This window comes from Rattus rattus, chromosome 10 (assembly GCF_011064425.1).
Source record: "Rattus rattus isolate New Zealand chromosome 10, Rrattus_CSIRO_v1, whole genome shotgun sequence".
In the NCBI taxonomy this organism is placed as follows: Eukaryota; Metazoa; Chordata; class Mammalia; order Rodentia; family Muridae; genus Rattus; species Rattus rattus.
The window spans coordinates 39401649-39414090 of NC_046163.1; the positions used below are offsets into that span (position 1 = coordinate 39401649).

General features: G+C 43.1%; 1 protein-coding gene across 1 annotated transcript in view; it reads right to left on the bottom strand.

The window, feature by feature from the left end:
• The window catches only part of Tnn (tenascin N), a 67074-nt gene that overhangs the window by 30565 nt on the left and 24067 nt on the right, over positions 1-12442 (bottom strand). Inside the window, exons 8-13 of the mRNA XM_032915025.1 lie at positions 11896-12159; positions 8664-8927; positions 7659-7922; positions 5072-5335; positions 2866-3129; positions 790-1053 (exon numbers count right to left, since the gene is read on the bottom strand). Coding sequence (XP_032770916.1) covers positions 790-1053; positions 2866-3129; positions 5072-5335; positions 7659-7922; positions 8664-8927; positions 11896-12159 — 1584 coding nt within the window. The remainder of the gene's footprint in view (positions 1-789; positions 1054-2865; positions 3130-5071; positions 5336-7658; positions 7923-8663; positions 8928-11895; positions 12160-12442) is intronic.

Consider the following 12442-nt stretch of genomic DNA (forward strand, 5'->3'; position numbering starts at 1 on the left):
TATGAAATTCTCTAGAATTAACAAAAGCATACTTTTAGTTTAAAAAGTTACATCCAGAGCAGCGGCCTATAGAGACAGCACTCGTTAACTTAAGGCTGTAGGGAATGAGGATGGGAAGCTACTGGTGATGGACAGGAGGTTCCTCTGGCTGGTGACGTCACTGAGACAGTGGCAGCCATTGTGCAATTCTGGGACTATGACAAGAAAATACTAAGTCCCCTGAACTGGACTCTTCAAGAGGGTGAATTTCAAGTGAAAAGGCATCTTGGGAAGGCTGCTCTTGATAAAGAGGAAACACAGATGGAAAAGCCTATCAGCTGTTCTTAGATATAATTAATTAGTCACAGGATCTTCAAAGGAGGAAACACAGTACGGGAGAGGGTTTCTTTTCTAAGAAAGCAGTATCCTTTTCTGTCCCAAAGAGAGCACAGAAAAAGCCATTTATTTCAGTAAAGTATTTGGCTCATAGATTCTAGCATATGTTCTTTCTTTCCGAGAGGAATCTTGTGAGACTGATCACAAAGGAAATACACATCGTGATAAACAGTGGGTGGATGTGTCAATCACCATTAACCTTCAAGAGACAAAAGAAGAGGAGAAAATGGGGTCCTTACCTTGAATTAACATGTTAAGTAGCATAGAGGGATAGTGTGAGAGTTATGAAAAAAAGTGTACAACTCTGGTCTTCTATGATCATTGGTTTCTTCCAAGGCCAGAGAAGGAATAGCAAGTATCCTCACTAAAGCTTACCATGAAATATGCCACATCATCAAGCTACAATATTCATACCTGTGGGGGCCTTGGTGTTGGCCTTCCGGCTGTCCTGGGCCCCCTTCTGGGCCCACACATCAACCTTGTACTCCACACCTGGCCTCAGGCCCCTCAGGACTGTGCTGCTCTTATCCTTTGACACAGGGACCTCCTTGGTCTCTCCATCAGGAGACGTGTAGCGTACCATGTACCTATCGATGTCAGCCTCCACTGGGTCCCAGGAGACACTAAGAGTGGTCTCTGTCACCTGGTCAGTCACTAGGTTTTTGGGGCCATCAATATCTAAAAGAGAAAGAAATACTAGTAACAGGCTCCAGAAAATGAGACCATTCCAGTTCTTAAGGTTTCCCCATATTGTGTATGTATTTTCAGTGTTTCATGGACAGAGACTTTGTCTCCACAGCTGAACTCAGAGCCTCAGGGGGACGGCACGGGACAGTGGAATGAGCACTGCATCCAAAGGGACTGTGTTCTACCTTAAGAGGCAGAGCTGAGGGCCAGGGAACCCCTTGGGTTCCAGTCAGCAGACCAAGAACTTAATCTCAGCTCTGCCATCAGCCTGGGTAACTGGGGAATAGCCTGACTATGTTTCTCCTTTGTACATATGGACCTAGGTTAAAAAATTATAAGATACCTCGGTATTGCATGAGTATTTGTGAAATGGAACCATGAGGTATCAACTATGTGACTTATAGAAACGGCTCACTTCACGGAACTGTGGGATTCTCAAACTTGAAATGAAGACATTGACTCAGTCCTGTTCTATCAATTTAATCAATACCTCAGAGGACTAAGTGCACACACAAAATAACACTCATTTGTTGCTAGTCAGCATGTAGAATCCTATCTCAATTGTTTCCTAGTAAATTAAAAGTAGAATTGCCAAGTGATCCTGTAGTTCCACGCTTAGGTATATAACTAAGAAATGGGATGGCATATATATATATACATATATATATATGCAAAATAAACTTGTACACAGAAGGATGGGAATGTAGTGAAGCACTGGTCTAGCATTGACCAGTTCCTAGGTTTGATCTCCAGCATCATACACAAAAAATATTTACATACAAATGTCCTTGTAGCATTGTTCATCATAGAGCTTTAAAAGTTAAAATAATCCAAATATCAAACAAGTAGCAAAGTGAAAATCAAATGTACTCATATGTACTATGAAATGCTAATTTACATACTGATATGTGTTATAATACAAAAAACCTAAATGAATGAGATCTCACCAGAGGCCATATAAATGATAAATCCATTATAAACATTGTCCAGAGCAGTGAACTATAGAGACAGACAGCCATTGTTAGTAGTGGAGGTAGTGAGGTTGGAGACTGACTGGCAATGGCTGTGAGTCTGAACTTAGTTCTTCATAGTGGTGAGAATAGACTATGGTAGTAGTTATAGAACTCTGTATGTAGTCTAAATTAATCAAATCATACATATTAAAGAGTGAATTTCAATATGTAAATATCTGCTAATATGGTTGCTCTCACAAAATGTGTAAGCACAGATGAAAAGGCCTTACAATTACCAAATGTTTTAAGAAATAGTAAGAGTATGATCTCCAGAATGAAACACGGCACTCAGGAGAGGATTTTTCACTAAAAAGGAACATCATCTCCTTGCTCCAAAGTGATCATAGTGAAAGCCATTTTCCTAAAGTACTTACCTCACAGATCCTAACGTACACCTCCTTTCTATCATTTCACTAAGAGAACTATTTTGAGGTTGAACACAAAGGGAAAACACAGTTGGAAGACCACTGGGCAGAAGTCATCTGCCATTGTTGGTCATTTCCAGCATGGAACCTGAGACCTTGTTCACGCTATCCAAGCACATATTACTGAGTTATATCCGCAGCTTATCACCAACCTCTATAAGGCTGAGGCATAAGACTGGCATGAGGTCCTTATTAAAAGACATGTGTCAAAGGCACTTAGAGATGGTGCAAGCTGTACAAGAAATATCTGCCATGCTAATTCTCTTGAAATCATTGATCAGCATAGCAGTGAAGGAAACCCGAACATGACTTCCCCCAGGTATAAGATGATAACTGTTACCTTCTCAAGGAACAGTGTTCATTACCTGTTGGGGCCTTGGTGCTGGTCTTCCTGCTCTCCCGTGTCCCCTTCTGGGCCCACACGTCGACCTGATACTCCACACCTGGTCTCATGCCGGTCAGGATGGTGCTTGTTTGATCCTTCCCAACGAGAAATTCCCTGGTCTCTCCATCGACAGAGGTGTAGCGCACCACATACCTGTCAATGTCAGCCTCTACTGGGTCCCAGGACACAGTGGCAGTGCTCTCTGTCACCTGCTCAGTCACGAGGTTTTTGGGACTGTCAATATCTGAAAGGAAAGGCTTGATCAATAACCACTAGTAAACTGAGTGTGGTGTCTCACGTCTGTAGTCCCAGCACTCAGAAGGCTGAGGCCTGGAATCATGAGATCATGAATTTGAGATCAGTATAGGCTGCCCAACTGTCTAAACCAGTGATTCTCAACCTGTGGGTCATGACCCCTTGGAGATTGAACAACCTTTCACAGGAGTCACCTAAGACCATCGGAAAACACAGATATTTACATGATGACTCATAACAGTTGCAAAATTAAAAGTTATAAAGTAGCATCAAAAAAATTTTATGATCACCACAACATGAGGAACTGTATTAAAGGGTTGCAACATTAGGAAGGTTGAGAACCACTGGTCTAAACACACTTACACACACACACACACACACACACACACACACACACACACACACACACCTCATGCACATGCACACACCAGGCATCATTAAATCTGGGCTGAGCATTCATTCCTGTCCTTACAGTTTCCCCCATCTCCCATACTTGTGTTCAGTTGATTCATGGACAGAGATCTTATCTTCACAACTAGACTCTTGGATCCTCTGGGAAGTAGCCCAGGACAGTTAAAACAGTAACATATTCAGAGTTAGAGATGCTGGGTTCCATTCCCAGCCCAGTAGCCTTGGAGATTTCAACGTCAAACTAAAGCTCAACCTCCTCACCTGTAAAAGTGGATCTTAACACACATACAATAAGATGCTTCCATGAGCATTTAATGAGTCGGACACTATGAATCTTACTTCATGTGAATTATAGACTCATGTACTCCACTAGATTGAGGATTCTCAACTATGAATGGAAACATGGACTCCTGCTCTACCAACAAAACAAATTCTTCTCAGGACCAAGAAAAACAAAAAAATCTGCCCTTATTTTTGCTTGTGGGTATGGAAAAGGGCACAACCACTTTGGAGATTAGTTTTCAAGACCTCAAAATTAAATACATCTACCTAAGAGAAATGAATGCCCCAGTATTACTATTCCTGATGGTTAAAATGTGGACACGAACCAAATAGCCACCAAGACAAAATAGTAAACAAATGTGTATATCTATACAAGGAAATATTAATGGCAATAAAAATAAATGTCAACATATGTTACAACACAGATGAAACTTAAAACTATGTTTTGTGAAAGTAGTAAATCACAAAATGCCACATGCTGTGTTACTCCAGGTATTACGACTGTCCGGAACAGAGAAATCTAGAAAAGAGAGCTGTTGCTACTGATGGGAAGGGAAGGAGGACATGCAATAAATGGTAATGCACACCATGTTCCTTATTGTGATGAAAATGTTAAAGATAGTGCTAATTGTTGGGCAATGTCGTCAATAGGCAATACTAAAGGCTGAGCTGTATACTTTAAAGACTGAATCATATATATATAATCTTCATGAGGCTGTTCTTTGCAAATGAAAGAGAAACAGGAAAGCCTTGCAATTACCCACTGCTGCTATGTATGGTATGCAGGCACTGCAACTCTAGGACTGTCAAAGTGGAACGCACAGTACTCTAGAGAATGTGCTCACTAACAGAACAATAAATTCTTCTGTTCCAAGGGAAGCCCAGCATGCGCCATGTCCCTAAAGCACTTAGCGCCTCGATCCTAAAGCATAAGCTTCTTTATGTCATTTCATCTTCAAGATGAAAAATTCAGTGTTTGAGAGTGATAGAAATACATAATTAGAAGAGCAGTGTGTTGACGTGAATAATCACTAGCCTTTGTAAGACCAAAGTATGAGTCCATACTTCTGGATGAAATGTAAAGTTCATGTGGGGATAGGGTGGGTATTATGGAAAAAGTGTACAACTCTGTTCTTCTATGACCAGTGATTTCTTCCAGGATCAGAGAAGGAATAGCAAGTATCCTCACTAAAGCTTACCATGAAATATGTCACATCATCAAGCTACAATATTCATACCTGTGGGGGCCTTGGTGTTGGCCTTCCGGCTGTCCTGGGCCCCCTTCTGGGCCCACACATCAACCTTGTACTCCACACCTGGCCTCAGGCCCCTCAGGATTGTGCTGCTCTTATCCTTTGACACAGGGACCTCCTTGGTCTCTCCATCAGGAGACGTGTAGCGTACCATGTACCTATCGATGTCAGCCTCCACTGGGTCCCAGGAGACACTAAGAGTGGTCTCTGTCACCTGGTCAGTCACCAGGTTTTTGGGGCCATCAATATCTAAAAGAGAAAGAAATACTAGTAACAGGCTCCAGAAAATGAGACCATTCCAGTTCTTAAGTTTTCCCCATATTGTGTATGTATTTTCAGGGTTTCATGGACAGAGACTTTGTCTCCACAGCTGAACTCAGAGCCTCAGGGGGACAGCACAGGACAGTGGGACAGTAGAATGAGCACTGCATCCAAAGGGACTGTATTCTGCATTAAGAGGCAGAGCTGAGGGGCAGGGAGACCCTTGGGTTCCAGTCAGCAAACCAACAATTTTATCTCATCTCTGCCATTATCCAATTGTTGGTAGCCAGCTTCAGGCAACTCAGCTCCCTGTCTCTAAGCTCTGCCTCCTCACTTCTAAAGTTATATAGACTCTTCTGTAGACTTTAGGTTCTTTGAGGTACTAATATTCTACATGTCCATCTATTTCCATCAGTTATTAACTTTGTTTTAATACTTGGGCAAGCTACTTTACTGTGTTCTGCATATGTATAGTAGAAATTTTTTAGAGGTGCATGTGTGGTTATCTCTGTCACCTAAGATAAAAACAATGTTTACAGCTTCAGAACCACAGAATATTCGTTCTGAGATTGAAAATGTAATAAAAGGCATTCCAGCCCTTGTGCTTCAATTTCTTCTGCAGAGCAAACAAAAAAGGGATATGGGAGATATTGATTTATATCTTGTAGAGGTGTTACATCATAGTGTTACATCCTATGAGCAAATAACATGCTAGCACTGTTCTTAGCACCGAGTAGATGCCTGGAACTTCTACTATCATTACTATGATGAAATTAATTCATTGACACTATAAATCCAAGAGATTATTGTCCTCCATACTACATAACAAAGAAAATGAAAATATTTTATCAATAAACTAGTAATATTTTCTTTTTTAGGTAGTTCATTGCAAAAGCCATTTTCCTAGGGTCATTTGTTCAAAGGTCCTATTTCATGTGTTGCTTTAGGCTATGACCTCAAGAAAATTGGTATCTAACTTCCTACCTGAAAGTCCCCAAGTAAGGAAGAATTGATGGTTTTAAGATCCTTAGCTGACCAACCATGTCCAGATTATTAAGGAAATTGGAAAAGGCAGTGTGTTAGGACTCAGAGAAGGAATTATTTGAAAAGACTTTGTGTACCTTGGGTGAGGCCTGAACTTTAATCTGTTTCACCAGGATCCCTGGTAGAGCATATTGTGTTTGCTATGGAGCAAAAGCTCTCAGCAGAGTTGATTAGCATTGTCTAAGACATTCTGATTGCTACAGCTCAGCATAGGGGGAGGGAGATGCAGGGGTGTGCTAAGCATTCTCCAACACAAAAGGAAGAGCCCTGCAGAAAAGGATTGTCCTGCTCAAATGTCAGCAGTGCTGAGGTGGAGAAGCCCTTTCTACAACAGGCAGAACACATGAGCAGGTGTTTGACATGTGGCTAAAATTCTTTATCAGTGAGAAAACGACAGGCTGCTCTTAGAAAAAGCGAGAGGGGCTTCAGCATTTCACACAGGACAGAGAATGGAGGTATGGTTCCAATGAACTAAACATCAGTTGAGCAAAGTGCTTGGGTTGTGTCAAGAGCTGTCCTGGAGGACTAGCTAGAGCAGTGAGATGACACTATCAGAGCAGTTTGGAGATCCTCAGCTAACCAGCCTTGGTCAACCAACCACTAGGGGATTAGGAGGAAGGAGTGGTAATTGGTCAGGATGGAAAAGTGATTGCTAGCCGGCTGAAAGAACAGGACCTAAGGTTCGAGGAGGAGCTGAGCAATGCCCCTTCCCATGGCGAGCGGTTAGCAAGCAAACAGCTAGCTGCAAATGAAGGATGGCCTCATACATGGAAATGGACATTTTCATTACTAAAAATATCAACACTGGGGGGACTAGACACTGGCTTGTTTGCAGATAGCAAAACACTGCAATTATTTCTGCCTAAAACATTCATCCGAAGGGCAGAAACAAGAACAAACTTCATTGGAAGGCTCTCAACCAGTGAGGAATTTTTAAAAAGAAAAGGTTGTTTGCGGATCACAACCTACAAGGCTGCCTTTCAGCCTGACAGTTACTTGTGAATCCTTCATATTTGCTTCTTGCCAAAGAAAAACACTTAGTTTTAATAACAAACAAGGTTCACAGGCAGAAGCTGGGTGGGTGGGGGGGCTACGAGCAGTAAGCATCAGTCTTTAAAGACCACAGTTTGGAGATTACAATTCCCTAGAGAGCAGCATCACCTCTAATCAGCAAAATCACACTGTCTGCCAAAGACAGAGGGGGAAAAAATCAACTTAGACACCTCATGCACTTAGAAACGGCATAGCGCAATGCATATTTCATTACCTGTGGGGGCCTTGGTATTGGCCTTCCTGCTCTCCTGGGTCCCTTTCTGGGCCCATACGTGGACCTTGTACTCCATGCCTGGCCTCAGGCCTGTCAGAACAGTGCTGCTCTTCTCCTTAGGCACTGGAACCTCCCTGGTCTCTCCATCAGCAGAAGTGTAGCTCACCATATACCTGTCAATGTTGGCCTGAACAGGGTCCCAAGAGACACTGAGGGTGTTCTCTGTCACCTGGTCAGTCACCAAGTTTTTGGGGCTGTCAATGTCTGAAAGGAAAATGTTCAAAAAAGTCTAAGCTAGCTTCCAGAGCATTTAGCACAAGGCAATCAGTTACCATACTAAGTCTTTGCTGGGAGTCAAGGGAAAAAACAGTTTCTGAGTCTCAGTTTCAAAGTCAGGCTACCTGTACACCCAACATCTTGGCTTTCAGCTCCCTAAATTGTAGGAGGAACAATATCTTCATAGTAACATATGGTACATCGAGACAGCCAATTAAACACCTGCCACCCTGTCAGGGTATCTAATTTATCATTTTATCAAGGGCTGCTTCTCCGGTGAGCACTCTGAGAGTTATGTCATAGGTATTCCCAAAACCAGACCCTCTACACACAACCACCAAATCTGCTAAAACATCACTACTATTCAATCATAGCAATCATACTTCTCTCTCAGAGACTGAGGCTGGCTTATTAGATTAGCCTGGCTGGCCAGTGAACCCCAGGGAACCACCTGTGTGTCTCCTGAGAGCTGGAATCACAGCCAGTCTTTCATACGGATATTAAGGATCAGACGTACATTGTGTAGCAAGCACTCCACCAGCTGAGCTACCTCTCACGAATCTTAACATTCCAGTTGCAGTCTCCAGTCTCAGATTCCAACCTGTGGTACCATACACACTCACATCCATACATTCACACTTCATTCCAACTGTGCATATCTCTCTCTCTCTCTCTCTCTCTCTCTCTCTCTCTCTCTCTCTCTCTCTCTCTCTCTCTCTCTCTCCTTACCTGTGGGAGCCTTGGTGTTGGCCTTCTTGCTCTCTCGATCGCCTTTCTCTGCCCACACGTACACTTTGTACTCCACACCTGGACTCAGGCCGGTGAGGACGGTGCTGCTTTGGTCCTTCCTCACTGGAACCTGCTTTGTCTCTCCATCCACGGAAGTGTAGCTCACCACGTACCTGTCTATTTCAGCCTCCACCGGGTCCCACGAGACAGAGAGACTGTTCTCTGTCACACGGTCGGTCACCAGGTTTTCTGGGCTGTCAATTTCTTTAAGGAAGATACAAAAGTGGAGAATAAGCTTTGTTTTTCTCTAGTTCCTAAAAGGCCAAAGTCACAGCAGAATAATGGTGTCAGTTAACTCCACAGCCAGCTATATGCCGGGGATTGAGCGATCTTAAGGCCTTAAGTAGACACATGCCAGGTATTCTAAGAACAAACTGCTAGTATGACTGGTAGAGTTCAGACAGTACCAATACATAGATCAATTCTATAAATTTTTCTTTCTTTAAAGAAATGGCCTTCATATACCATTTGTATGTAATTTACCTAAATTACATAGCACTCTCTTGCAGTTCCCTAACCCTGTGTACCTGAAAGTATATTTCAATAATCTTCTCCCCTATCAACTGCTCTGCAATTTTCTTTGGGATGAAAACTGTTCTAGAAGTAGAAGCTGTCAGTGTTTTCTACAGAGACTTACATGTGTGTCCAGGGAATGGGGTGAGCTTTAAACTGGTGGTACTTAGGTGTGGGCTCATGAGAAAGATCCTATAAGAATCTGACCAAGTATCTGTGTGGTGAAACAGGCTAGAGCTGGGGCCCCGGATTTCTTGGTTCCTCACTTAGGACAAATTGCATAACTTAAGTTTCTGTCTTTGCCACTCTACAAAGAAGGAAGGAGCCATCGTTCCTCATAGATGAACCACTGCATGGTATGAGCTTGTAAGTCTTGCTATTAAGAATGGCATAAAAGGTATGGGATATCCCTTCTTCCTCAAACTGTAAGGCTTTAGAGTCAAAACTCCAAGCAATGTGGTACAAAGGAAAAGGCATTCCTAAACAGGATGCCTGCATCACCCTGCTCCAGGAACCAGCTCCTGAAGAGTGGTCCCAGGGAGAAAGCATTTCAGCCTGCACACCACAGCCGGCCAGGCCTAGCAGTGACGTCAGTAAAACAAGTAGTCCTGTGACACAAGTGACCTTAAGAAGCACAGAGATGGGACTGTATCACTGTTGTCTGTCACGGAACGGTAAAGGGTCTAAGTCCTGGGACACTTTAATGTCCCAGCCCTGTCCTTTGCTATTTTACCACCTCACAGACATGCCTACCATAAAGGACACTTGAGAGTACCAACTTCTCAACCTTATACCTGAAGCCTTTGCAATATGACTTCCCCGTTAGCTCCCACCTGTCCTTTCAGGCTCTCTTTGGGGGCGGGGGAGTCACCTTCTCAAACACTTTCCTCCCCGAATTGGTTTTGGTCAGTGTTTCATCACAGCAACAGAAAGCAAATGGGGACACTTGATGTGATGTGTGTCAGCTGCTTTATATGAATCAGCTCACTGGGCTGGACAGTTTCATGTCAACTTGATATAAGCGAAAGGCATCTGAGAGGAGGGGGCATTAATTAAGGAAATGCCTACATAAGACGGAGCTGTAGGCAAGCCTGTAGGGCATTTCTGAGTTATGGTTGGGAAAGGGCCGAGATCCTTGTGGGTGGTGCTACCCTGGGCTGCTGGTTCTGGCGTCTGTAAGAAAGCAGGCTGAGCAAGCCATGAGGAGCAGGCCAGTAAGCAGCACTTCTCTGTGGCCACTGTATCAGCTCCTGCGTCCAGGATCCTGCCCTGCTTGAGCTCCTGTTCTGCCATGCTTTGAGGATGACTGTGATGTGGAAGTGTAAATTGAATAAAGCTTTTCCGCCCCAACTTGATTTTGATCATGGAGTTTCATCACAGCAATAGTAACCCTAGCTAAGACACTTACGTAACCCTTCCCATCTTCCTATAGCACAGACACTCCTGAGCCATTTTGTAAACCAGAAATTGAGCTACCGCCACTCAGAGAATAGATGCTAACACTGGGGTTCAATGTTGAACAGCCAAGGATCTAAAACCGTATTCCTAATACGTAATTCTATTCATGCTTCTCTGAAGTTCTCTGTATTCAGTGACAGTACAAACACAATCAGCGGATCTTTTCCCTCTGAGTTCCTGTTAAGTGCTTTGGAAGAGCAGGTGGATACCAATTAGACTGTTGTGAATTCGGCGACCACCAAAAGAGTGTTTAAATGCAAAGATTGGCCATGCTCTGTCCCAGTTTGTCTCAGAACATCTGAAGGCCTGAGCTGAGCAGAACACGCAGATGCAGTCGGAGATCCTTGTGAATCGGTGTGATTGGCAAATGTTGGTGTGGGATGCAAACCATGTGGATGGCCTGAAAGAGAATTCCTGTCTGCATGCGGGCAAACTACTTCTATCACTCTGAGATAAACATTCAAATTCATAGTTGGCCCAATGCTTTCAGTTTTCATTAAAAAGTAAAAATTACATTTTACTCTACTCCAAGACAGATGTATATGGAATTCCATCCCAAGTAAATATGACTATTTCTATTAAATAGTCTTCTAGCTCAGTCTGAGGTTAAAATGGAAAAAAATCACAAATGTGACATTTGAAATTTGCTTTGGGACAAAAAAAATCTCAGCATTGAGCAGGGAAAGTAGATGCAAAGTCCCACCCCTAACCAAGGAGCTAACGGCCACGCACACCTGAGGGAAATAGGAAATCCATTTCCCCGCGGAGTGTCGCTGAGTCTGACAACCGTACTCCAAGCAGCCCCTATGCCCAGGAATAGAAGCTGACACAAACTCACTCCACGGCTTTTGTGAACGTTGTATTATAGTTTTTAGTTTGTTTAGATTTTTGATGTTTTGGAGTTTTTGTTTTATTTTATTATTTCTGTGGAGGCTTTTTGGAGAGAGAGAGCATGAAGCTGGGTGCGTGGGGAGGTGAGGTGGTATGGGTCTGAGAGCAACTGGGAAAGCAGAAAATATAATCAAATAAAATCAAAATATATCGTATAAAAATAAAGAATAATAAAGATCTTTTAAAACCACTTTTGTAAATATTCTCCAACCCCACCAGTAAAAGAGATGATGCCAAGTGGCAATGATCTTCCCCTCCAAAAGCAACTTCCTCCCTACCCTGAGGAAACCTACTCCCATTCTCCCTTTACCTGTGAGGGCCTTGGTGTCTGCTTTCTTGCTGCCTTGGTTGCCCCTCTCAGCCCACACAAAGACTTTGTAGGCCTCTCCTGGCTTCAGGCCCGTGAGAACGGTGCTGCTCTGGTCCTTCGGTACTGCCTTCTCCTTGGTCTCCCCATCAGGGGCGATATAGCGCACCACATACTTGTCTATGTCAGCCCTCACTGGATCCCAGGAAACAGATGCTGTGTCTTCTGTCACTTGGTTTGTGACCACATTGGTTGGTCCATCGATTTCTTCACAGATAAGAAATAAAAATTAGAGAAACCAGTTGCCTGGTAAAATCCACAGTCACTTTAAAGTCTAGGTCAAGGATCTCTCCTTCAACCATGACAGGTGAATATCTAGTCTCTACCCTAGCCTTAAACTAATCCTGGTAGATTAATAACAAATCTGTTCTAGTTTCAGATCACTGACTACATTAGAGGAAACTCCATTAGGTGTAGCTGATAAGCAAACTAAGAAGTAATCAGTGCTATCACGGACAGTAGTTTCTGTGAAATATTATTCCTTTAACGG